Source organism: Hemiscyllium ocellatum, chromosome 8, assembly GCF_020745735.1.
Source record: "Hemiscyllium ocellatum isolate sHemOce1 chromosome 8, sHemOce1.pat.X.cur, whole genome shotgun sequence".
Taxonomy (NCBI): Eukaryota; Metazoa; Chordata; class Chondrichthyes; order Orectolobiformes; family Hemiscylliidae; genus Hemiscyllium; species Hemiscyllium ocellatum.
In genome coordinates this window covers 32,503,303-32,528,735 of record NC_083408.1, presented here as the reverse complement: position 1 = coordinate 32,528,735, position 25,433 = coordinate 32,503,303, and the positions used below count along the sequence as shown (strand labels likewise).

Sequence of the window (25,433 nt, the reverse complement as noted above, 5' to 3'; positions counted from 1 at the left end):
ATTGGTTAGGCCACTTTTGGAATACTGCATGCAATCCTGGTATCCCTCCTATGGGAAAGATGTTGTGAAACTTGAAAGGGTACAGAAAAGATTTACAAGGATGCTGCCAGGGTTTGGGGGGGGGGGAGTTTGAGCTATAGGGAGAGGCTGAACAGGCTGGGGCTGTTTTCCCTGGAGTGTCAGAGGCTGAGGGGTGACCTTATAGAGGTTTACAAAATTATGAGTGGCATGGTTAGCGTAAATAGACAAGGTATTTTCCCTGGGGTGGGGGGGGAGTCCAGAACTAGAGGGCATAGGTTTATGGTGGGAGGGGGAAGATTTAAAAGGGATCTAAGGGGCAACTTTTCCACACAGAGGGTGGTATGCATCTGGAATGAGCTGCCAGAGGAAGTGGGTGGAGGCTGGTACAATTACAACATTTAAAGTACATCTGGATGGGTTTATGAATCGGAAGGGTTTAGAGGGATATGGGCCAAATGTTGGTAAATGGGGCTGAATTAATTTAGAATATCTGGTTGGCATGGTTGGGCTGTGTTGTATATATCTATATATTAAACCGTATGTTGCATAGAGACAGCTGTGTTTACATGACAGAGATCTCTATACTGTATATTGAACAGTGTGTTTTTGCAAGGAGCTTTAATCACAGACTGATCATTTATTGAGGGATTATGTCAATATGCTAGTCAAACTGATGTCATGCGTTCTCGTGCACTGGACTGTCCTCGGTATCTACAACCATTAATAAACATTTATGGCAGTCCTTGATTATCTATGATCTGTGGCAATATGTAATGAGGGTTTTTTTTGTATTTTCCTCCAGAAAAATGTTGTAGTGGCAGCCAATAAGGTCTCGAGCAAGGTGACAGCTGTGTCATTCTCTGAGGATAGCAGCTATTTTGTCACTGCTGGTAACAGACATGTCAAGTTCTGGTACCTGGATGCATCTAAAGCTTCTAAGGTATGAAAACTGAGCCACAATCATGTATCTATGTATTCATCTTCTGTATTTATTGACTCTATTGAATCTTTATAACAACAGGGGACTGTTGTGAATGCATGGTTAATAAGATTGTTAGGTTTTGGATAGGTGGGATGAATGAAGGAGGTCATGTGTCCTATTCTGCCCGGCAACAAGCCTAGGTTGTTCAGTTGCTAAAGATTAAACAGGGGTCCAGATTGTTTTACCTGGGAAGAAGGTACGAGATGCTCACACCTCTGTAGGAGTCAAACTGTCCCAGGACTCTGAGGGAAGTGTAAGGAACGTCAGGTTCTATCAATGATTACACTTTAAACTGTCTATTTAATTCCAAGATAAACTGGAGTCAGTGGTTTCGAAGGTAATTAGTCAGCCTTCCCACCTGGATACAAGGCCCGTATGAATCCCACTGACATACAGATGTGTTCCGAAGGGGGAATAGGATGTAGAAAGCCTTTGCAGTGGCTACAGTGATGAACAGTTGGACTCTGGGAAGGACCAAGGATCAGAGGGACCTTGGTGTGCATGTCCATCAGTCCCTTAAGGTAGCAAGACAGGTAGATACAGTGGTTAAGAAGTCATATGGGATGCTTGTCTTTACTAGCCAAGGTGTGGAGTTGAAGAGAGGGGAAGTGATGCTGAAACTGTATAAAGCATTGGTTTGGCCACAGCTGGAGTATTGTGTGCAGTCCTGGAATCCGCATTATACGAAGGGATGTGATCGCACTGGAGAGGATGCAGATGAGGTTAACCAGGGTGTTGCCTGGGCTGGAGAATGTTAGTTACAAAGAGAGATTGGAGTTATTTTCCTTAGAATAGTGGACACTAGAGCTAGGGGGAGGTGAGGGATGTGGAGGGGGTGAATAGGATTGAGATGTATAAAATTATGAGGGGCATAGCCAGGGTAGACAGAAAGAAATGTTTCCCCTTGATGGTGGGATCCGTGACCAGACAGCACAGGTTTAAAGGAAGGGTACAAGAATTTGAGGATATTTCCTTTCACCTGGAGGCTGGTGGGAATCTGGAACTCATTGCCTGGGCGGGTGGTAGAGGCAGAAAAACCCTCATTAACATTTATGATGTATTTAAATGTGCTCTTGTGATACCAAACCAGACAAGGCTATGGGCCAAGTGCTGGAAAACGGGTTTAGGATAATTCGGTGGCTGTTTTAGGTGACCCAATGGGCTGAAGGGCCTTTTTTCATGCTATAAATCTCTATGATTATGATTCTGTGCCTTCTGCCAGGGATCCCCCCACCCCACCACCACCACCACCGCTGTCTCTGTAATGATTTATAAAATGCCATGTTTGGGTGCTGGGCAAGTTGTCACCAGGGAAGACCTCTGACTGACCTGTCCAATACAGCTCTGCTCCCTGCAGTCAGTCACAGCAAGATGTGCCCATGTGCTGTTGATTGAGCCACAATGCCCTTGGAGAGGGAGTTCCAGGGTTTTGACCCAGCAACACTGAATGACAATATTTGTCTCTCTCTCCCTGTCTCTATCTCTCTGTCTCTCTCTCTCTGTCTCTCTCTCTCTCATTCTGTATGTTTAGTTGCCTTTCTCCAATGTTAACTCTACCCAAGTGACTGGGTGTTGAATGAGTCAGGATGAGGCCCCAGTGAGGTGTGTCTGCTTCCCCTCCCCTCCCCTCCCCCACAGCCCGTTCTCCCACTGTTTCCCTACTGCTCTGTTCTGCTGGTGTTCTCCTAACCCTTGCCCTGGCAGGGGTGGATTTACACTGACTGACGTTGGCTCACCTTGTGTTTCGGGTCAATGCCAAGGTGGGGAGGGGTGTGGGGGTGGGGTTTTGTCCGCCGATTGAGGTTGGTTCACCTTGTGTTTCAGGTCAACGCCACGGTGCCTCTCCTGGGCCGCTCAGGCCTGTTGGGCGAGCTGCGCAACAACTTCTTCAGCGATGTGGCATGTGGGCGCAGCAGGAAGGCCGACAGTACGTTCTGCATCACCACCTCGGGCCTCCTCTGTGAGTTCAGCGACAAGAGGCTCCTGGACAAGTGGGTGGAGCTGCGGGTAAGTGTCACCAACTATCCATCACCAATCCACCCCAGCGACAGTGGAGCCAATGAGACCTGTTCCTCTTTTCAGTTCTCTTGTGGGATACACTCATTAGTGGGATGTGGGCGCGCTGATCGTGTCAGCATTTATTGCCTGTCCCTAGTTGCCCCTTGAGAAGGTGGTGGTGAGCTGCCATCTTGAACCGCTGCAGTCCACCTGCTGTGGGTTGACCCACAATGCCCTTAGGGAGGGAATTCCAGGATTTTGACTCAGCGACAGTGAAGGAAGGGCGATATATTTCCAAGTCAGGGTGGTGGGTGGCTTGGAGGGGAACTCAAAGTGGTGGTGTTCCCATCTGTCTGCTGCCTTTGTCCTTCTAGTTGGAAGTGGTCATGGGTTTGGAAGGTATTGTCTAAGGGTCTTTGGTGAATGTCTGCAGGGCATCTTGTAGCTAGTACACACTGCTGCTACTGTGCATCAGTGATGGAGGAAGTGGATACTTGTGCCAATCAAGTGGACTGCTATGTACTTCATGTCTCAAGCTTCTTGAGTGTTGTTGGATCCAGGCAAGTGGGGAGTATTCCATCACACTTCTGAACGGTGTCATAGTGATTCCACTAAACTTGATTGAACTACTGTTATTCTCATAGAATCCCAACAGTGTGGAAGCAGGCCATTCGGCCCAACTAGTCTACACCGACCCTCTGAAGAGCATCCTATCCAGACCCATTGCCCTCCCCTATATTTTCCATAGGAATTCCACCCAGCCTGCACAGCTTTGGACTGTGGGAGGAAACCCAGAGGAAACCCACGCAAACATGGGAAGAACGTGCAAACTCCACGCAGACAGTCGCCCGATGGTGGAATTGAGCTCAGGTCCTTGGTGCTGTAAGGCAGCAGTGCTAACCAATGAGCTAGCCCATCTTCCCTCCAATTTCTGAACCATTAGTCTGCTAATTTTTGTAAGCGTTTAATATCGCGCACACGTATATTCCAGCACACTTCGCTGCTGCACTGTCCCTAAGACAAGATGTTAGAATGTGGCTCCATCTGCCATCTTAAAGTGGGCCTACAAGATCCCACGGTGCTAAACTGAGAAAAGGTCAAGCTGATTTTGCCAGAGCTGTGGTCATTATTTATCCCACAACCAAGGGACGAAGCTATGACCTCATTGCTGTTTGTGGGAGCTTGCTGTGTGCACACTGGCCGCTGCATCAGCGATGGCCACCCTTCGGTCAGGCTCTTTGGGTTGTCAGGTACTTCAGGACATGGCCCATCATCGTGACAGTGATGCGAGTGAGTTGTTCCTTGCACCTTGCCTTTTTTATTTAAAGGGGTATTAACCCTCCACCGCTGTGGTTCGTTGTGCCTTCCTTGTAAATCAAGGGCTGAGTGGTCTGCTGGGACCTTTGTTTGTGGGCGTTTTCTCCTGAGGGGAGTAGGGGGGCAATGGCCTCCCTTTCTGATGACCCCTGTGAAAGAAGCCTCCGCCTAGCTGCCAGTTTGAGGTGCGTCCACTGTCTGGTAGCTCTAGAAGGTTAAGCCGGTGCCTGAGAGGGCGATGATTTCTGTAGCCCTATAGCCACCTGGTGCTCTGTGGCGCCCAGGCTTCAACCATTGGGTGAGATAACGGCTGCCAGGTCCAGTGCCAGTGTCACCATTACCCGTGGGGCAAGGCGCAGAGAAAACCCAGATGAGCATGGCTTGACCTCCTGCCAAAAACATCCTGATGGGCTCCGTTATCTTCTATCCAAGGTGTTGCCCCCCCCCAGTTACCGGGTTGCCCCCACCCCCACACGCTTTGGTGCAGTTTCTTTGTCCCCACTCTGGTGGGTCGCCCCACAGCCCTCGGCAGGGCTTTAGTTGGACTTCTGCCTCTGTTGGGGAGCATGAGTCCCGCCTCCAGGTGCATCCCGGCCCAGACAAAAGGCCGGCAGCTCTGAGGTCCCACACAGCGCCACCAGGAAGCAGAGGCCGCTGCCGGGACTGCACCCAATTCCCAGCATAGGCCTATGCAAGAGTTGGCTGGCGTGGGGATCAGTGGGGTTTACAGCCAGTCAGGCCCTGGATTGTGGGGAGGGGAGTGGGGTGGTGGGGGAACCAGGATGGGAGGGGTTTGGGGGGAGGTGGTAGATATAGATGGGAGGGTCTACGATGGAAGCACACTCGCTCGTTTTTGCCAGTGAAAGTGTTCCCAAACTGTGTGGCCCCCAACTGGACACTGGGACTATTGTTGTGGGGGGCAGGAAGAGGGTCTCAAGTGTCCAAAACCTTCCCGACTGCTCCTGAGTAGCTTTGTTGCATATTCCCCCATGCTCAGCTGCCTTCTGATCCTCACATGGGAAGGGGACTGTCTATAAGACTCTACCCAGAAATGTCTCAGTGTGTATATAATCCGGCCCTTACCTGATCACCACCTCATCAGCAGCCGGACAGGGAGTTACCTCCCTTCACAACCCCAGGCAGGCTATTTGCAGCACCACCAGGGGGAGGCACTGCTCCACCAGACAACGCTCGTTCCCACATCACTCCCCCCAGCCACCCCCACCGCCCGGGTGGGATGCGTTCGCATTCACGGGCTGGACAGTCCCGGTGGGCTGGATGAACTGCTATCATCTCAGAATGGCAGGGAAAGTCAGATCGACGACGTCTCACTGCTGTGAAGCAGGAGGCAGGCCAGTGCACACAGATTGTACACAGCAGGATCCCACAAGGCAGCGGCAAAACAGGATGGCCAGCAAGTTTGCTTTCTTGAACTCAGTTGGTCAACCAGTAGGAAGATGGTTAGGACGTGTGAGGGGCAATGTGGGTTCATTCTGCACTGGAAGCGTAGTTGATTCGAAGGTGTGGTGTATATGTGTGTGTGTGTGTGTGTGTACGTGCCTGGTGTTCTGTCAGCTCAATGTGCTGCTCTTTATTGTTTCTCTAACACTTGATTCCCTCTCCTCTCTCTCTCGCTCTAACGCTCTTGACTGTGAAAAGAACGCAGACAGTACAACAGTAAGTGTCCAATATCAGTACCTTCCATCACCCCATTCAACTCTGACATCTCGCATTGTGCATCTGCCTCTCTGTGACTCACCAGCGTGGTCTGTTACACAACGCACAAGGGTTCAGGGAGCTGGAGTCAATCAGCTTTTGTTGTGGCTTTTATGTGCCCAGTGAATGTTTCTGCAGCATCGCATCGCCCATGCGCCCTCCTTGTGCAGTAACTCCTTGATCACAATTCGCGCCCCTCCCTATCTCTGTAATCGCATCCAGCCCTGTAACTGCAAGTTCTTCTCTTTTCATTCTTTTATTGGTTGTGGTTGTCACTAGCAAGGCCAGCATTTATTGCCCGTTCCATTTGTAATCCGTCTCAGCTGGTAAGGGTCAGCCACATTGCTGTGGGTCTGGAGTCGTGTGTAGGCCAGACCAGGTGAGGGCGGCAGATTTCCTTCCCTCAAGAACGTCAGAGAACCAGATGAATTTTTATAAAGTGATCGATGAGAGTTGTAATATTTAGCATTACAGCTTTATATTCCAGAATTAATCATTTGTTGAATTTAAGCTCCACCAGCTGACATAGTGGGATTTGAACCTCATATTTTCCAGGCCATTAATATGGGATCTCTGACACTATCATTGTCAAATTGAGTTGCTTTTGTTTTGGAATTTAAAGCTGCTGTTCGTCATGGTGGCTTTGAAATTGCCGCCAATTGTTGGGCAAACCCACCTACTTCACTGATGTCCTTCAGGGAGGGAGATCTGCCATTCTCAACCCGGTCTGGCCTACATGTGACCCTAGTCCCACAGCCCCAGAAATGGCCCTCGCAAGCTCAAGGGCAATGAGGCATGGGTAGCAAATGTTGAACTTTCCAGCGACCCCCATGAATGGATGAAGAGAAAAAGGCACATTAATGGCAGAATAAACAGAGAGCCTCTACAGTAATGTCCTCATTTCGTTTCATACTGCTGCCTCATTTGGTTGACGAGCTGAATTGAGTGTCTGTCCATCGGCTGCCAGGGGCAGGAAACTAAGTGGTGCCTGCCCTTTAATCAATCATTTCTCATTTGCATGTAAACAGTGTGTGATGCATGGCGTCCTGCACTCTGACCCCTGACCTCAGTTGAACAGTGTGGTGAGGATGTGCATGGAGTCTCGCCCTGTCACAGATGTTGCGCTGGGCCAGCCTGTCGTACCATGTTCAGCTTTCTCCTGGTTCTTAGCTGCCTCTCCTAGAATCAAAGAATTGTTTCAGCAGAGAAAGAGGCCATTCGCTCCATCTTGGCTAGTCCCACTCACCCCTGCGCTTTCCCAACAACCCTCCTGCAAGTACTTCCCTTTCATGTTGTTATCCAATTCCCTCTTGCAAGCTATGATTCAATCTGCTCCCGCAAGACTCTTAGCAATTCCAGATCCTAACCACTCACTGTGCTTAAATAAAAAGGTCTTTTTTTTCCCTGCAAGTTACTGTGCATTATATTGCCACTTCTTTTTAACCTGATATCTCCATGCCCCAATCTCTCCTTACCCCCCTGCTCCTTTGTGGTCCCCCGTCCCATGCACTGAACTTGCTGGTGAAAACCTCACAAATGCTTAATGGGACCTCACTCAGCAGGCTACATCTTGTGTGCAGCTAACTGGACAGGGAAGGAGCAGGAGGGGAGATGGAGAATGTCTTAGCCGTGCGTTGATGGCTCGCACACCAAAGTTGTTGCTCGCGGGGAAAGTAAGAATTCGATGAGTGAACGTTCTGAGGGAGTGACTGCTTTCATCTGGCAATGCTGAAGACTCGGTGATAGCCGCCTAGTCCTGACAGCGTTACAGTACTGAAGACTCCAAGATAGTTACCCAGCCCTGACAGCATTACAGTGCTGAAGGTTAATAAAACAAGGAAGTCATTTTGTCCAGTCAGCTCACTCCTCGTTGACATGCTGCCCCTTCCTGACCCAGTTCTCAACCTCTTGGCATCAAGACAAAGCTCCTTAATCTGGCGATGCTGATAGCACCGGACATGCTTTTCCATGCGGGCAAAAATATATTGTTTGATTTAAATCCTAGCGTTTCCTCAGTTTTATCTGTGTCTCCCTCTTTAAAACCACACTGAGCTGTTCAGTTTTCTCAAATTCCTCGTTCGCGTCGGCTCCATTAAATCAAATCACTTCAGTTCCCTGTTACCGTGGAAACAGGCCTCTGACTCTATCCTATCCAGCTTACAAAGAAGGGATCCCAGTGTAGGGCCAAAATAAGAAAGATGGTTTTCTCTCTTGAATCTACAGAACTCTGTTCGTCCTGCGAGAAGGAGAGGCAGGGTCATTGAATGTTTTGAAGGCAGAGGTAGTTAGATTCAGGACTAACAAGGGGAGTCAGTGGTTACTGAGGATGGAGTGGGAATGCAGAATTGAGGCTGCGATCTTATTGAATGGTGGAGCAGACCTGAGGGACCGAATGGCCTACTCTTGCTGCATTCCGTACGACTGTATGTTCTACCCCCTTAATTCCTGATTTTCATATTTACATTGTTCTACTTTACACTTTTTTCAAAGACCCCAATACCTTTACAACTTAAGATGCTTTCTGACCATCATCTCCATAAAAACAAAGTATTGAAACAAATATTTTCAAAGCTGTCAGTTCCAATCAAAATGGTACTTTTGTTCCTATATCTGTGTATAAGCTTTTGTGTGTGTGTGTGTCTGTGCGTGTGTGTGTGCGTATCTGTGTGTGTGTCTGCTTCTGTGTATGTGTGTGTGCGCTTCTGTCCATGTGTCTGTGCATGTGTGTGTGTGTGCATATCTGTGTGTGTGTCTGCTTCTGTGTATGTGTGTGTGCGCTTCTGTCCATGTGTCTATGCGTGTGTGTCTGTGCATGTGTGTGTGTATCTGAGTCTGTGTTTGTTTCTGTGTGTGTGTCACTGTGTGTGTGTGTGTGTCTGCTTCTGTGTGTGTGTGTGTCTGCTTCTGTGTGTGTGTGTGTCACTGTGTGTGTGTGTGTGTCTGCTTCTCTAAGTGTGTGTGTGTGTGTGTGTCTGTGTGTATGTGTCTGTGTGTTCGTGTGTCAGTTGCTGCCTGCAACTAAAACTCTTGTCAGTAAGATATGACCCTTATTTAATGCAGGAGCAACTTGTTTGGAGGTTCTTTTGCAGAGGACATCCACAGTTACGAGTGTTTTATTTTAATGCCTTCAGAAGAAACTGCAGTGAGAGTAATATAATGCTGATGCTTTCCCCTCCACACAGACTACAATGGCCAACTGCTTGTCGGTCAGTGAGGACTTTATCTTCTGCGGCTGTGCTGATGGGACAGTACGACTTTTTAACCCTGCAAACCTTCACTTCATCGCCACAATGCCCAAACCACATCACCTGGGTATGGACATCGCAGCTGCCACAGAGCCCAGGTAAGACTTACGGTGGACTAGTGCTTTATGGAACTGCTGGCCCACCGGAGGAACATTCCAGAAAGATCTTCTGTCTACAGCACCACGACCACTGAGTGTTGAGTTGAGAAACATTTCAGACAGCATTAAATTTACTGGATGTGAGTAATAGTAAATGTGGGTCATAATGGTAAAGCAATTGTCTATAGTGAGGCTTGTGGCACTCGGCACTGAAGGGATGGAGATATTGTTGAGATGCAACCTCAGACTGGCAAATACACAGAGAAAGGGAGGGAGAGACACATACACACACACACACACACGTGCACGCACACACACACACACACACACACACACTCTCTCTCTCTCTCTCTCTCTCTCTCTCTTTGTCTCTCTCTGTCTCTCCCTGTCTCTCTCTGTCTCTCTCTCTCTCTCTCTCTCTCTCTCTGTCTCCCATTCTCTCTCTGTGTTATGGTATGGACCAGACCAACCCCCTCCAAATACTTTACCAAGGTAGCATAGACCCTAACTAGTCTTATTTTGAAAGGTAGATATAAAGTGCCATGTTCCAGATGCAATGCGACTGGTCACACTACTTGATGTTAAGCAAAACACAATTTATTTAAAGACAGTAGTTCAAAGTACAACCAAAGAAAGAGCAATATAGAATCATTTAACTCTATTGGAATACTTAACTGAATAATAGTGTAACTACACTAATTAACTGTTCCAAAATAGTAACATCCCATAAACACACCCCTTGGTAAAAAGGCAGATTCAGACACAGATTCACACACACAGTTCTCCAATCCAGGAGACAAAAAAAAACATCAGGAGAAGATTTAGAGAGAGTAGCAGCTAAGAGACACTCACTGAAGTTTCCAACTCTGTTGAGGCCCCAATGGCTTCTGCCTTAAAGCTAAACCTAAAAACAGAAATCCTAATCTGTGAGAGCTGGCCACACCCATTCAAGCTGCTAAAACACACCCAAGGTCTTCCAAGTTGTTTACTCAAGTGGTTCTGGTAGACTGCTCACTGTCTCTATTTTACAATCTTTCTTCAAAAAAAAGGACAAAATAACTTCTTAAAGTCACAACAATGCATGTATGTGTGCACGCACACACACAGACATGGTACACAAATACACATGTGAACTCACTGATGCACAGATAAAGAGAGAAATTTGCATAGACAGATCTGGGATAAGTGATTGCAGACACTGCTAAATGTATGTATAGAAAGAGTAAGATGTACACACAGTGGAATACAAGTATGGATACACTTTTACAGTCAGTTCTACTACAACGTGGTAGTTCTCTTCTCATCAATCCTGTATTATACAAAAATCACATAGTAGCAGCATCATTTAAACTAATGGGGCCGGAATTGCATTATACAATACACACTTTAGAAGCAGTGTCCCCAATTCGTCAATCGTGTTATAGCGAATTTGTGTTAATGAAACATGCATTGTAGCAGAATACCCAGCAAAGTGGATAGACAAACAGGCATACAGATAGACAGATAGGTGGATGGACAGATAGACAGGCCAATAAAATGTAACAAAGGAAGTAGATTCCTGTAGAGACAGATTAATGAAACTGCAGAGGTAGCTAGAGAGCAAAAGAGCAAATGGGGAGCTGCAAAGAGTGAGAGATAGCAGAAACAGGGATTGAGGTGGAGAGGCATGAAGTATAGATAACAAGACCGACAAATACAACAGTGAGACAGCTGCACAAAGGTATCAACAGGATGGGCTGGCATTTGTTCCAGAGGTAGAGAGACCGTCTGTGCAAAGGTCCAGCATGCTGACTGGCCAGTAGGATGTTGTTTTCTTTCTTGAAACAGCTTCTCAGGGAGTGAGGACAATCGGAGTGGAGTCAGCAGGCGCACCGCCTCGGCGATGAAGTCAGCCAGAGAGAAGAAACTGCCCACTCCCAGAGCCCCAGACTGAGTCAAAAGCTCGCCCAGTGTGAAACCATTAACAGCGGAAGAGGAACTCTGTGCCATGCCATTGAGCCCTCACGGTGGTGCCAGAGCTAATGGGTTATGAATAGTGAAAGTGAGGGGGCAGTGTAAGTGCCAGCCTGACTCACTGTAATGTGGCAGGGGACGTGATTGGATGGTGGTTATAGAGCTGACCCGCTAAATGGTTGTCATCTGCCAAGTGAGACCATAAGACCGAGGAGAAGAAAGAGGCCATTCAGCCCCTCAATTCTGCTACGCCATTCTGAGAGATTGTGGTTCATCCTGAGCTCCACTTTTCACTGTAACCCTTGATTATTCTACTGATTTGAAGGCTGTCTGTCTCAGCCTTGGATACACTTAGCAACAACCACCAAGTTCAGCTGAGTGTTATGGCAGTGGTTATGTCACTTGAATGGTCATCCAGGGAGCTAGACTCATATTGGTTTTAATCCCACTCAGGTAGACCTTGAATTTGATTGAAATCTAGTGATAGTAATGGTGACCATGGAACAATTGTTGTTTCTTTAAAAAAAAATGTTGAGTTCACTCAGATCCTTAAAGGAAGGAATTCTGACATCCCTACCTGTGTGGCCTACATGTGACTCCAAACTCACAGCGCAGTTGGAGATGGCCTCCCACGATCCGATATTCCAACACTTTGCTCAAGGGCAACTAAGGATGGTCAATAAATGCTGACCTTGACAGTGATGGCCACACCCCCCGAAAGAATAAAGGGACCATAAAAGACATGGAATGGTTTGAATCCTAGAATCGATCCCTACCTCGGAATTGTCAACTTTCTTGAGAACGTTCAGTCCAGCTGGGGGAGAGAAGCGCATGACCATGCCGAAGCTGATGTTAGCAGCAGAGACAGAATGCAGTATGGCCTGGAACTGCCCCAGCAGAGTCAGGGCTGAATGATGGGGCGAGGGCAGAATCCTGACATGAAGCCAGTCTTCACTATTTTCCGAGGGCAGAACCAAAAGGGAATACAATTCCCTTGGGGATGATCGGAAAGTCATCAAGAAAATATTGAGGGTTTCAATAAATCGATTATGAGTTGCTTTATCTTTGAAGCTTGGATATCCCAGTTGTGGAATCTCTTCCCAATCTGTCATCAAGTTGCCAGTGTTGTTGAGGTGAGTGCACAGTGGGAGGTGGAACTGGCAGACTGGGAAGGCTTTGATCAGAGCTGCAACTGTGGCCAGCTGTCAGGATATTGACCCACTGACGGTGAAGGAATGGTGATATATGTCCAAGTCAGGATGGTGAGTGGCTCAAAGGGGAATTTGAAGGTGATGGTATTCCCATGTGCCTGCTGCTCTTGTCTTTCTAGATGGAAGTGGTTGTGGGTTTGGAAGGTGCTGTCTAAGAAGCCTTACAGAAGACTTTCTGCAGTGTGTCTGGTAGATGGTACACACTGCTGCTACTGAGTGTCGGTGGTGGAGGGAGTGAATTTGAATATGGTGCCGAACAAGTGGGCTGCTTTGACCTGGATGGTGTCGAGCTTCTTAAATGTTATTGGAGCTGCACCCTTCCAGGCAAGTCACCCTGGAGGTATTCCATCACAGTCCTGACTTGTGCCTTGTAGATGGTGGACAGGCTTTTGGGAGTCAGGAGGTGAGTTAATCGCAACAGTATTCCTAGCCTCTGACCTGCTCTTGTAGCTGCAGCATTTATATGAACAGTCCAGTTCAGTTTCTAGTTCAGGTTAACCACCCAGAATGTAGAGAGTGGGGGATTCGGTGGTGTCTATGTGATTGAATGCCAAGAGATGATAGTTAGATTCTCCCTTGTTGGAGATGGTCATTGCCTGGCATTTGTGTGGCACAAATGTTACTTGCCACTTGTCAGACCAAACCTGGATATTGTCCACAGCATGGACTGCTTCAACTTGCTGGACGAAAAGTAGAGCCAGCGGCCTCACTTCCAACACGCCAACAATGACTTAACTGGTGGGGAGGCACTTTGGATGTGAGTGGAACCGCAGTGCTGCCCACACACCCTGAGAGCAGAGGCTGTGTGGGTTCTGAACATGAGTGTGCCATTCACTGCAGAGTGGGCCACTTGTGCCCAAAGGAATGCAGTCCTCCGTCCCTCACTAACTCTCTCTGGAGTTAGTGTGTGTTGATGAAAGTCAGAGGGGAACAATAGACGTACACATCAAGTGATGGATTCCTTCCTTGTTTCATGTGGTGCAGCATGTGATGTGCACGTAGGCTCGATGGCTTTTGGCTTTGTTTGTTGCTGCACATAAACGGGTCACGGCCATGCGAGAGGCTTGACCTTCGACCTCAATCATTCAACACCAACGCAGCGAGAGCAGCTTAGTAATGAAATATTCTCATTTGTGAAGCAAGGCGTTCTTTGTTTTTTTGATGCCAATTTCTTCTCCACCCCCCTCCATGTAATGTTGCTACTCATGCTTTGTGGTGAAAGGAATCTGACCATCTCTAGTCCCTTGCTCCATTCTTTTGACCTTCCCCCACTCTGAGAGATGTTCACCAAAGAGGAAAACACTGTCCATCCTGGGTCCCATCTGGCTCCGCCCATCTGGTATTTGCACAACAGGCCAGTTGCCTTGATGTGTCCTCCCCAGGGTCGATCCCTTCTCCAGGCTGGCTTTGAGGCTGTCCCCTACTTGTCCCCCTCCCTCACCTCACTACAGCTCATGCTCATGTAACTCACACTGCGGTGGACACTCCAACCCCTTCCATATCGGTGGTCCAACTGCTTGAGTCAATTTTCTGTCTAAAATGTCAAGGTGGCCTCTCTCTCTCTCTCTCCCTCTCCTGCTCCCTCTCTCTCGTTCAGCCTGCAGCCCTGTCAGGGCTCCGAGCACCTCCTATTGGAAGACACCCACCCTCCCTACTATCTGGGCCAATTTTGGGGAAGATCAGGCCTGGGTGACTGTTCCCTCATACAGCGCAGGATTCTGACCCCTAATGGGGGAAGTGGCCTAGTGGTATTATCACTGGACTATTAATCCAGAGACCTAGGTAATGTTCTGGGGACTCGGGTTCAAATCCTGTCACGGCAGATGGTGGAATTTGAATTCTAGAAAAATCTGGAGTTAAGAGTCTAATGAAGACCATTGTTGATTATTTTGGGGGGTGTGGGCAGTCCATCTCGTTCACTAATGTCATTTAGAAAAGGAAACTGCCAACCTTACCAGGTCTGTATGAACTCCAGACTTGCAGCAATATAACTGACTCTTAAGGCCCTCTGGGCAATTGGGCTGGACTGGCCAGAGATGCCTTCAACCTGTGAATGAATTAATGAAAAACTTCACCCTGCCCCACTCCGGCTGTCTAACTTCAGGTGCTTATCCCAAATACTGGAAGAGAACACAGACTGCTAGCAAATAAAGAAGCTGTGGTTCCCTCAATGGCACTCCATGGTTGGGTCATTTTCTGGTTTATTAATGCCACTCCATTCCTTCTGCAGCCACCTGTTCTCAACCAGAGCAGATGCCAAGTACCCAGACACCATTGCACTGACCTACGACCCCACGAACCGCTGGCTTTCATGTGTGTACAATGACCATAGCCTGTACGTGTGGGATGTCAAGGACTTTAAGAAGGTCGGGAAGGTATACTCCGCGCTCTACCATGCATCCTGTGTTTGGAGTGTGGAGGTAAGGCCACATTTTAACTCTCTGTGGAAAGATAGACTAAACAAGGCAACTTCCTCCTTAAAGCATCTTTTAAAATTATATTCCTTGAATTTATTCCGTTCGTCCTTTTTCTGTTTCTACATTATAGTGGTATCCTCACTTCAAAAGCACCTTGTTGACTCTAATGAGCTCAGGGATGTCTTGGAGTTTTATAAGACATGATATAAATATTAATCATCCTTCCCTTGCTCACACCTCTTCCCTTCCCTACTTTTCCTTTTCTCTCCGCTTTCCTTCCTTTCTTTTTCTCCTTCCTTTCCCCCTTCCAGTATTTGGTTACAGAAATTTACCCTGCTACAGTTGGCATGAGGTGCCCTGGGTCTGGAATGATTGTGATTGGTGTCAACACAGAGCAGTATTGCCAGTGACTGTAGGCATTATTGAAAATAGCTGCCCATAGTGTTTCATGCCTGAATTTTCCTTTCTGTTGTAGTCATTGTGACAGATGTATTAACAGTTTTGTGCCATCGCCTAGTTTTCGCCAATCGTTTTCTCTTTATGTAAACTTTTAAAGTTAGATCTTATGTTCCACACGAGCTTACAAAGTTAAGATTACTTCCACAAATGTAGTCTGGGGCTGCACACAAGACAGATGGGCTGGTTGGCCACCTTGCCTTTTGAGATGCTGTTTTGCCCAAGTGAGCCCAGATTCATGACTTACCACACCATGAGCAACTGACTCTGACAGTGCTGCAACGGGTGGATGTTCTGTGGATCTCCCCACAGCAGGAAGACAAAGGGAATGAACAGATCCCCACTGCTGCTCAGTAACTCTGTTTCAATACAGCATGCCACTGATTAGATCTAGAATGGTGCTTCCTCAGTAGAAACCGGGTAACTCTCGGTGGGGAAACAATGTGTTGTAGTCATGACACTGTATTACAGGTCTGGAGACCTAAGAAATGCCCTGGGACATGTGTTCCAATCCCGGTGTGGCACGGGTGGAATTTAAATACAGTTAATAATAACTGGAGTTTTCAAACCTAGTGTCAGCAAAGATGCTGTGAAACCATCATTTTTTTTATTTATGAAATCTCATCTTTATGGCCTACATGTGACTCCAAGCCCACACTGACTTTTAACCACCCTCTGAAATGGCTGTGCAAGCCACTCAATTCAGGGGGAGATGGGCAATAAACGCTGGTCTTGCCAATGATGCCCAGGCCATGTGAAGAAACTAGGTAAAAACTCTTCCTCGCAGTATAATTTGCACATCCTAACTTCAAATACCAGTCATCCAGCTTGTTTCGGTTGACCGTGTGTACAGGAGAGCAATGATGTTTCACAGCCAGGCAAGTCAGAAGAGATGGCTGAGAAATGTTGGGGGTAGGAAGTCATGGGGCAAAGACATTGGGCCACCAATGTTGTATCAGTGGAACCGAGATTCCTTGTGTTGCAGTGGTAGTGTTCTGATCTGTGAGCTGGGAGGCCCAGGTTCAATTCCCACCAGCTCCAGAGACGTGTCGTAACATTACTGAACAGATTGGTTAGAAAATATCAATGGAATGGGAGATTGTAAATTCATGGGAATGTAGAAGAAAGGAACAGAAATATGCCATTCTCTCCCTTGAGCCTATTCCACTCTTGAATATGACCATGGCTGATACCCTCATCCCTTCTTCCCCACCATATCCCTTTAGCCATAAGAGCTATATTTACCTCCTCCTTGAAAACACAACGTTTTGGCCTCAACCACTTCCTTGGTGGTAAATTCCGTAGCCTTGCCTCTCTCTGGGTGAAGAAATGTCTCCTCATCTCAGTCCTAAAAGGTTTGCCCCTTTTTCCTTGAACTGTCACTCCAGGTTCTGGACTCCCACAGCATCAGGAACATCCTTTCTGCAATGTAAACCTGTCTAGTCCTGTTAGAATTTCATAGGTTTCTATGAGATCTCCTCTCATTCTCCTAAACTCCAGTGAATACAATCCCAGCTCTCCTCATACGTCAGTCCTGCCATCCCAGGAATGAACTTGGTGAGCCTTTGCTGCACTTCCGCTGGAGAAAGAACATTTTTCCTCAGACTAGGAGACCAAACCTGTCCACAGTATTCCGGATGTGTATTGTATAATTATAGCAAGGCAATCACGCTCAAACCTTCTTGCTACGAAGGCTGATGTGCAGTTTGCCTTCTTGACTGCACACTTACCTTCAACGACTGGTGCACAATGACACCCAAGTCTTGATGAACACACCCCTCTCTCAATTTACAACCGCTCACATAATTACCTTCCTGACTTTGTTCCCAAAACCAACAACCTCACATATATCCACATTATACTGCATCTGGCATGCAGCTGCCCACTCACTCAGCCTGTCCAAAACACATTGCATCCAAGATCTCTGCATCCCCATCATAGTAAACCCTTCCAACCCAGCTTTGTGTTGTCTGCAGACTTTGAGGTATTGCATTTAGTTCCCTTATCTAAATTGTTAACATGTATGTGAAAAGCTGAGGTCCTAGTAGCAATCCCTGCAGTACCAGACTGGTCATTACCTGCCATTCACAAAAAGACTCATTCATTCCCATTAATTGTTTCCTGTCTGCAAACCAATTTTCTATCCACTACTCCCAAATCTGTGCGCTTTGATTTTGCATATTTATCAAAAACCTTTTGAAAGTCCAAATAAATCACATCCACTGGCTCCCCCTAGATCAACTCTACTAGTTACATCCTTGAAGAATTCCAGTGGATTTGTCAAACACGATTTCCCTTTGTAAATCTGTGCTGAACTGTGTCTGATTCTAATATTTTTTTTTAAATATTCTCCTGTAAAATCCTTGACAATAGACTCTAGCATCTTCCCCACTACTGAAGCCAGACTCACTGGTCGATAATTCCCTGTTTTCTCTCTATCTCCTGTTTCAAATAGAGGAGTGACATTAGCTATCCTTCAATCTGTAGAAACTATTCCAGAGTCTAAAGAATCTTGGAAGATGACCACCAATGCATCCATTATTTCTAGGGCCACTGCCTTAATTACTCTAGGGTATAGATTATCAGGCCCTGGGAATGTATCGGTCTTCAATCCCATTAATTTCTCCCAACACTGTTTCTCCACTAATACTGATTTGCTTCAGTTCCTCCCTCTCGCTAAACCCTGTGTTCCCCATCATTTCTGGTATATTATTCATGTGTGTCTTTGTGAAGACAGAAGTGAAGTATGAATTTAGTTCATCGGCCATTTCTTTGTTCCCCATTATAAGTTGCCCCATTTCTGACTGTAAGCTATCTACACTAGTTTTCACCAGCCATTTTCTCTTTGTGTGTACATAGGAACTTTTGGAGTGAGTTCTTATGTTCTCCACAAGCTTACTCTTACACTTTACTTTCCCTTTCTTAATCAATCCTTTGATTCACCTTTGCTGACTTCTAAACTGTTCTCAGTCCTCAGGTCTTGTTCTTACCAATTTGGGTGCCTTTTGTTTTGTGTCTAATACTATCACTAACTTCCTCATAGGCTATGGTTTGCCCAATGTTCTCTTTGCGCTCAGTGCCATGCAGGAATAAACAACTTGCTAAGCTGTGGAACCTGTGTATGGGAAGTCTTCTAGATAACAGCCCCGCAGTTAATAGCATGCCACATTTTCAAATCATCGCTTCCGGAGGACCTAAGGTTGTATGGTTGTCTCTAACAGGTCTACCCGGAAGTGGAGGACAGTAATCGCGCGTGCCTCCCCCCAGGCTCCTTCATTACCTGCTCATCCGACAATACCCTCCGACTCTGGAACACCGAGGGCTCCAGCACCCATGGGAGCTCACTGCATCGTAACATGATCAGCAGCGTAAGTGTGCCACTGGATCCCTGACAGATCGACAGACTCGGGGTCACCGAGAGACCTGACACTTCACCGTCCCTTGTCTGCTGCCTCACCGCACGTTTATGGGAATAAGTTTAGCTGTTCACAATATTTATTTGTTTGATTTATTATCGGCGTGTGTATTTTGTTACAAAATACAGTGGGGATTAGATTACTTACAATAGGCCCTTAGGCCCAACAAGTCCACGCCAACCTGCCGAAGCGTAACGCACCCAGACCCATTCTCCTACATTTACCCCTTTACCTAACACTGTGGGCAGTTTAGCATGGCCAGTTCACCTGACCTGCACATTTTTGGACTGTGGGAGGAAACCGGAGAAAACCTACGCAGACACAGGGAGAATGTGCAAACTCCACACAGAAAGTCGCCTGAGGCGGGAATTGAACCCGGGTCTCTGGCGCTGTGAAGCAGCAGTGCTAACCACTGTGCCAACGGGCCGCTCACTGTGCCACTGTGCCGCAATGTGTTGTGCAGTCTCGCTACTCTCCTGTGCCAACTTAGAAGGCAGGAAAATAAACCAAAACTTCGAATCTAAAGGTAGAAAGGTTAAAAGAAAATGTTGGGGGGTTTGATCTCCTGCCCTTTGGATTCCTTACTCAGTCTGGTGGCTGTGGCTCCAAAATGAATCACTCTCAAGTGCTGTCTCTGTGAATTGCACTCAAATGGGCCAGCTATTTGGTGACAATTTTAAGTTCCTCAAGGCTTAATGTCCTCTCCTTATATCCCTGACAACGCCTCCCCCACCCCAGCCTTTGTTTCCTTTAATTCGTAAGCTTACCTTCAGGTCCCTGAACTCCTTTGGTGGGTGCACAACATGAGGATATAAGCTTAAACTGAGAGAGAAGTTGTTCTTTCAGGTGATGCCAGAAAGCACAAAAACTGACGAAGATTCTGGAACTCTGTCCCCGACAAACCGCTGAGCCGTGCGGTCAGTTGGAGAGCTGAGATTGATAGGCCCTTGTTAGGTAAGGGTGTGGAAGGCAGGTCGGAGTCATAAACGGTGGAGCCTGTACAGGCATCTGATTTGTTCCCATTCTGATCCCCACAATGATTTAAATGTCCTGCTCCCATCCTGTTTTAGATTGGTCATGTTGTGCCCAGCCTGATCTGGGTCCACCACTCCCTCCCAGAAGATGGCTGCCGCCTTAACTCTAACGTAGAGTCAGAGAGTCACACAGCACAGAAACAAACCTTTCGCTCCAATCAAGTCATGCCGTTCCTTATCCCAAACCAAACTAGTCCCACCTGTCTGCACTTGACCTATATCCCTCCAAAAGGATCCCATGTTAAGGCATTATTTTGAAGAAAAGTTGCTGTTTCCCTGCTGTTCCAACAGGTCTCATAGATCAATTGGACTCTATGATATTGCTGTGTGTGAGTTCTCTCCCTGTCACAATTCCTGTCTTGCAATGGTGACTACATTTCAGAAATTCTTAGTTGGCTGCAAAAACACCTTTGGGGTATCCTGAAATTGTGAAGGGTGCTATATCAATGCAGGCCTTGTCAGTTTAAAATCACACGACACCAGGTTATAGTCCAACAGGTTTAATTGGAAGCACACTAGCTTTCGGAGCGTCATTCCTTCATCAGGAGCAATGCTCCGAAAGCTAGTGCGCTTCCAATTAAACCTGTTGGACTATAACCTGGTGTTGTGTGATTTTTAACTTTGTACACCCCAGTCCAACACCGGCATCTCCAAATCGCGTCAGTTTGGCACCTTCCACATTCCCATTAGAGAAACTTACTGATAAGACCATAAGAAATAGGAGTGGACGTAAGGCCATTCGGCCCATTGAGTTCACTTAGCCATTCAATCATGGCTGATGGGCATTTCAATGCCACTTACCCGCACTCTCCCCGTATCCCTTAATTCCCTGCGAGATTAAAGCATGCTCACTCACACGTATGAAGACAGTGGGTGAATGAACGTTTCCGCCTGAGCCCCGTGTTAATTTTCTCATTCCAGGATTTGCTGAAGGTTCTCTACATGGACTCCAACATGTCGACACTGCTGGATGTGGAGAACAATTCGGCGGGAGGCTCCGACAAACCGGATGGCCAGGCTGCCGAGATGAAGACCGGAATTCGAACACTATGTGTGAGCCCCGATGGACAGCACATGGCATCTGGAGACCGGGCTGGAACCCTGAGGTGTGTTCCCACTGATCCGAGTCAGACCAGTATTGAGTATATGTGTGTCTGGGTATGCAGCAGAGGCCAGCAGGAGAGACGGCCAGGCTTGTATTTTAGTATTTTATAAAGGGTGCTGTTAAACATGAGAGGGTTCAGAAATGATTTACAAGGACGTTGCCAGGGTTTGAGCGGTAGGGAGAGGGTGAACAGGCTGGTGCCGTTTTCCCTGGAGCGTCGGGGGCTGAGGGGCAACTTTATAGAGGTTTATAAAATCATGAGGGGCATGAGGATAAATAGACAAGGTCTTTTCCCCTGGGATGGGGGAATCTCGAACTGGAGGGCATAAGCTTAGGGTGAGAGGGGAAAGATTTAAAAGGGACGGAAGGGGCAACTTTTTGACACAGAGGGTGGTATGAGTGTGGAATGAGCTGCCAGAGGAAGTGGTGGAGACTGGTACAATTGTAACATTTAAGAGGCATCTGGATGGTATTTGAGTCGGAAGGGTTTAGAGGGATATGAGACAAGTGCTGTCAAATGGGACTGGATTGGGTTAGGATATGTGGTCAGCATGGAAGAATTGGACCGAAGGGTCTGATGGCATGCTGTACATTTCAATGACTCTCTAAGATGAAAGCATCATGTCCCGAAAAGCTCTTCAACTGCGTGGCCTTGCTAGGTCACTCCGAGATGGCAGCTGAGAATCAACCACATTACTGTGGATCTGAAATTATGTGTAGACCAGACCGGGTAAGACCATAAGACATAGGAGCAGAAATTAGGCCATTCAGCCCATCGGGTCTGCCCCACCATTCAATCATGGCTGATCAGGTTTCTATCCGATTTTCCCACTTTCTCCCCATAATCCCCTGGATCCTCAAGAACCTGACGCTCCCAGCCTCCTTCCTGATGAAGGGCTCCTGCCCGAAATGTCAGTTTTCCTGCTCCTCGGATGCTGCCTGACCTGCTATGCTTTTCCAGCACCACTCTAATCTTGTCTCTAATCTACAGCATCTGCAGTCCTCACTTTCACAGGTCAGCCTTGATTTCATGGAATGGCGGAGCAGACTCAATGGGCTGAATGGCCTACTTCTGTTCCGACATCATCTGGTCTGAGGGGTAAGAGACAAGGAGGGTGAAGGGACAAGTTAGGATTTAGCGATAAGGGCAGCAATCTCAGCCTTTTTGCCTGGGGGTCCAGTGGTAGCATAATCAGCAAAGACACAGTAAAGGGTGACTATCACTGTTAGCTCAGATTGTCCGCACTCAGTTATTCATCGATCCTCTGGTACAGCCTGGAAAGGACTGATATTCTTGTGTTGCATTGTGTCTGTCAGGGTCCATGATCTCCAGCTACTGAAAGAACTCCTTCAAGTGGAGGCCCATGATTCGGAGATCCTGTGTCTCGAATACTCTAAACCAGAGACTGGTAAGAACACATTTAAAACCATTGCTCACCACAGTGAGATTGTCCAATTGCTGCCGTGTTAATACTGTTTTAACCACGTGCACTTATTTTGTTAAAAAACACTGTTTGTGCCCTTTTATTTTTGGTTGATGAGAATGTGTGTGTATTTAAGGCATTCAGCAACCAAGAGAGAAAGCTTTCGCAATGGTCAAAGAACACACTTAGATTTCAATCACACTGTTACCAACAAACATGAAAGGTTCACCAGCATTAACCATGTGAATATGAGGGGCCATGTGCCCAATAACTTTGGCTGGTATTTACAATTCCTGTTCACTAATCAGGTATACTGTTAGTCAGATCTGAATGGCATAGTATCGCTTCTGGTTACTATGTTGGACAGCTCTGATCTGTATTACCAAAACCGATATCTGAGTTACCTGGACAGAGCCTGTGACTCATTCACAATGAAGAGGTAGATCCTAGGATCAATATTCAGGTTGACATCAGCTAGAGTCATAGTGATGTACAGCACAGAAACAGACTCTTTGGTCCAATTCATCCGTACTGACCAGATATCCTAAATTAATCTAGTCCCATTTGCCAGCACTTGGCCCATATCCCTCTAAACCCTTCAAATTCATATACCTATCCAGATGCCTTTTAAATATTGTAATTGTACCAGCCCCTCACTCCAGACATGCACCACCCTCTGCATTAAAAGGTTTCCCATTAGATCCCTTTTAAATCTTTTCCCCTCTGACCTTAAACCTATGTCCTCTAGTTTTAGACTCTCCGACCCTGGGGAAAAGACATTGTCTATTTACTGTATCCATGCCGCTCATGCTTTTATAAACCTCTAGAAGGTCACCCCTCAACCTCCAATGCTCCAGGGAAAACAGCCCCAGCCTGTTCAGCCTCTCCCTATAGCTCCAACCCTCCAACCCCAGCAACATCCTAGTAAATCTGCGGGAATGGATCCGCTGATCCAGATATTCGAGGAGCGGCGAACACAGAGAGGTTGTCAGTCCATTCCTAGATTTCTCCGGATTGCCATTGGTCACCATTTCCAACTTGGAATTCCAATCCCTGTTCCTTTAGAAATATGGAGCACTCCTGCAATCAAACAGCTCCCACTTCCCTAGTGCAGGACTGTTGAGGGAAATCAACGCAGTGCCCCTTTCTGCAGCAGTGACTTGTTGTGTTCGGAGATTTAAGATTTATTTTGAGATCTCTTGCATCTAGGTACTTTGACAGTGGGGCTGTTGAAGTTGTTGAGGTAAGGGGTTAGGATGAAGGTTGGTGAAGAGTTAGGATGGGCAGGGTACCCAGGAAGCCATGGACTGGTTTAGCCAGTTCAGGGTTCATAGAGGGATGGGTCATTGGGTCGAGCAGGATAATGGGTGCTGTTCTAGCAGCAGGAGTGGGAGGTTGTTAGGTCCAGCTTTTGGGCAGGGCCAGGGGAAAAGAGGTGGGGATGGTCCTTCATGGGCAAGATGTAGAATTGTGAGTCTGCAAGAGGATAGTGTTGAGTCTAAACTGTGGATGCCAATAGGGTGCCGGTTGGGGCATGGTGAGGGGAGCGTGTTGTCTGGTTCTGCGTCGGGCAGGGGAGGGGGAACATTGTGTTGGATTGGCAAGGTGCAGACAAGTGGCAGTATGGGGTGTAAGGGGAGGCTTGGTTGGTTGGAGGAGAGTCGAGATGGGGGTGCGGGGGGGGTTGGCTTAATGGTGAGTTAACAGTTAGAGCAGCTTTATAACCCTCTAACCTCTCCTGGGTCACTATTAGCTGAACTGAAGTGCTGCAAAAAATAATGACTGTTTCAGTCATGACAGGCTTGTGCTCTCACTCTGTTAACTTCTGCCAAAGTTCCATGTCAAGACAACAGCCCTGCAAGTTGCACCTTGAAGAACACAGTTTCACAGTATAAGTTGCAATGGATACAGATTTGAGGCCAGGGCTTCGATGGCTGTCTTGCTGTCCATGACCTGGGTTCTCTACAAACAGCTTCCCCATACATTTGAGCTCATTCATGCCCTGCTGCCCCTTTCATCCAGCATACCATGCCCTGCTCACCCACTGCCCCTCAGTTTGCCAAGATACATCGCTTCCTGATCAGGGTCAGCATTAAGCTTCATATTCTTATGTTCAAATCCCTCTGTGGTTTGGGCCCTCCCTATGTCTGTAACCACTCTACAACACTTGGAGATTAGATTAGACTCCCTACAGTGTGGAAACAGGCCCTTCGGCCCAACCAGTCCACACTGACCCTCCGAAGAGTAACCCACCCAGACCCATTTCCCTCTGACTAGTGCACTTAACACTATAGGCAATTTAGCATGGCCAATTCACCTGACCTGCACATCTTTGGACTGTGGGAGGAAACCAGAGTACCTGGAGGAAACATCACACAGACAGTTGCCTGGGACCCTGGTGCTGTGAGGCAGCAGTGCTAACCACTGAGCCACCGTGCTCCTCCAGTTCAGGCCTGTGATGTGTTCCTAACTTCCATCATGACACCGCTATTGACCATGTCTTCAGAAGCCTAAACACTTGGTTTTTAATTCCCTAAACATCTCCACCTTTGGCCCTCTCTCTCATTTATGGCAGAACTCAAAACTTACTTCTTTGGCGAAGATTTTGATCACCTATCCAATATTTCAATGTGACTTGGTCTCAGACTTAGTGCAGTACAGCTCCTATTACCACAGTTCCCTGGAGTGGGGTATTATAAATCAAAGTCCCCTGCTTCCAGAGGCATTGCAAAACTTACAAATCTTTAAAAAGTACACAAAATTCCACAATGTATGAGTCTTTTGGACTTTGGGTGACAGAAAGGACAGAACAAGTTTCTCTACTTAACAAGAATTTCTATTTACAATGAGCAAATAACCTCTAACTATAGGTAAACGATGATGAACTGTCAGCATTTATCTCTATTGGTTAAACTCTAAGCCCTTATTCACTCCCTGTTAGAATCATAGAATCCCTACAGTGTGGAAACAGGCCCTTCGGCCCACAAGTCCACACCGACCCACCGAAGAGTAACCCATCCAGACCCGTTCTCCTAGCCTA

General features: G+C 47.2%; 1 protein-coding gene across 1 annotated transcript in view; it reads left to right on the top strand.

Moving 5' to 3' along the window:
• Positions 1-25,433, top strand: part of mapkbp1 (mitogen-activated protein kinase binding protein 1) — a 197,400-nt gene that overhangs the window by 113,937 nt on the left and 58,030 nt on the right. Inside the window, exons 6-12 of the mRNA XM_060828797.1 lie at positions 824-961; positions 2,828-3,010; positions 9,217-9,377; positions 14,772-14,961; positions 18,636-18,782; positions 20,786-20,970; positions 22,287-22,378. Of these exons, the coding sequence (XP_060684780.1) occupies positions 824-961; positions 2,828-3,010; positions 9,217-9,377; positions 14,772-14,961; positions 18,636-18,782; positions 20,786-20,970; positions 22,287-22,378 (1,096 nt within the window). The remainder of the gene's footprint in view (positions 1-823; positions 962-2,827; positions 3,011-9,216; positions 9,378-14,771; positions 14,962-18,635; positions 18,783-20,785; positions 20,971-22,286; positions 22,379-25,433) is intronic.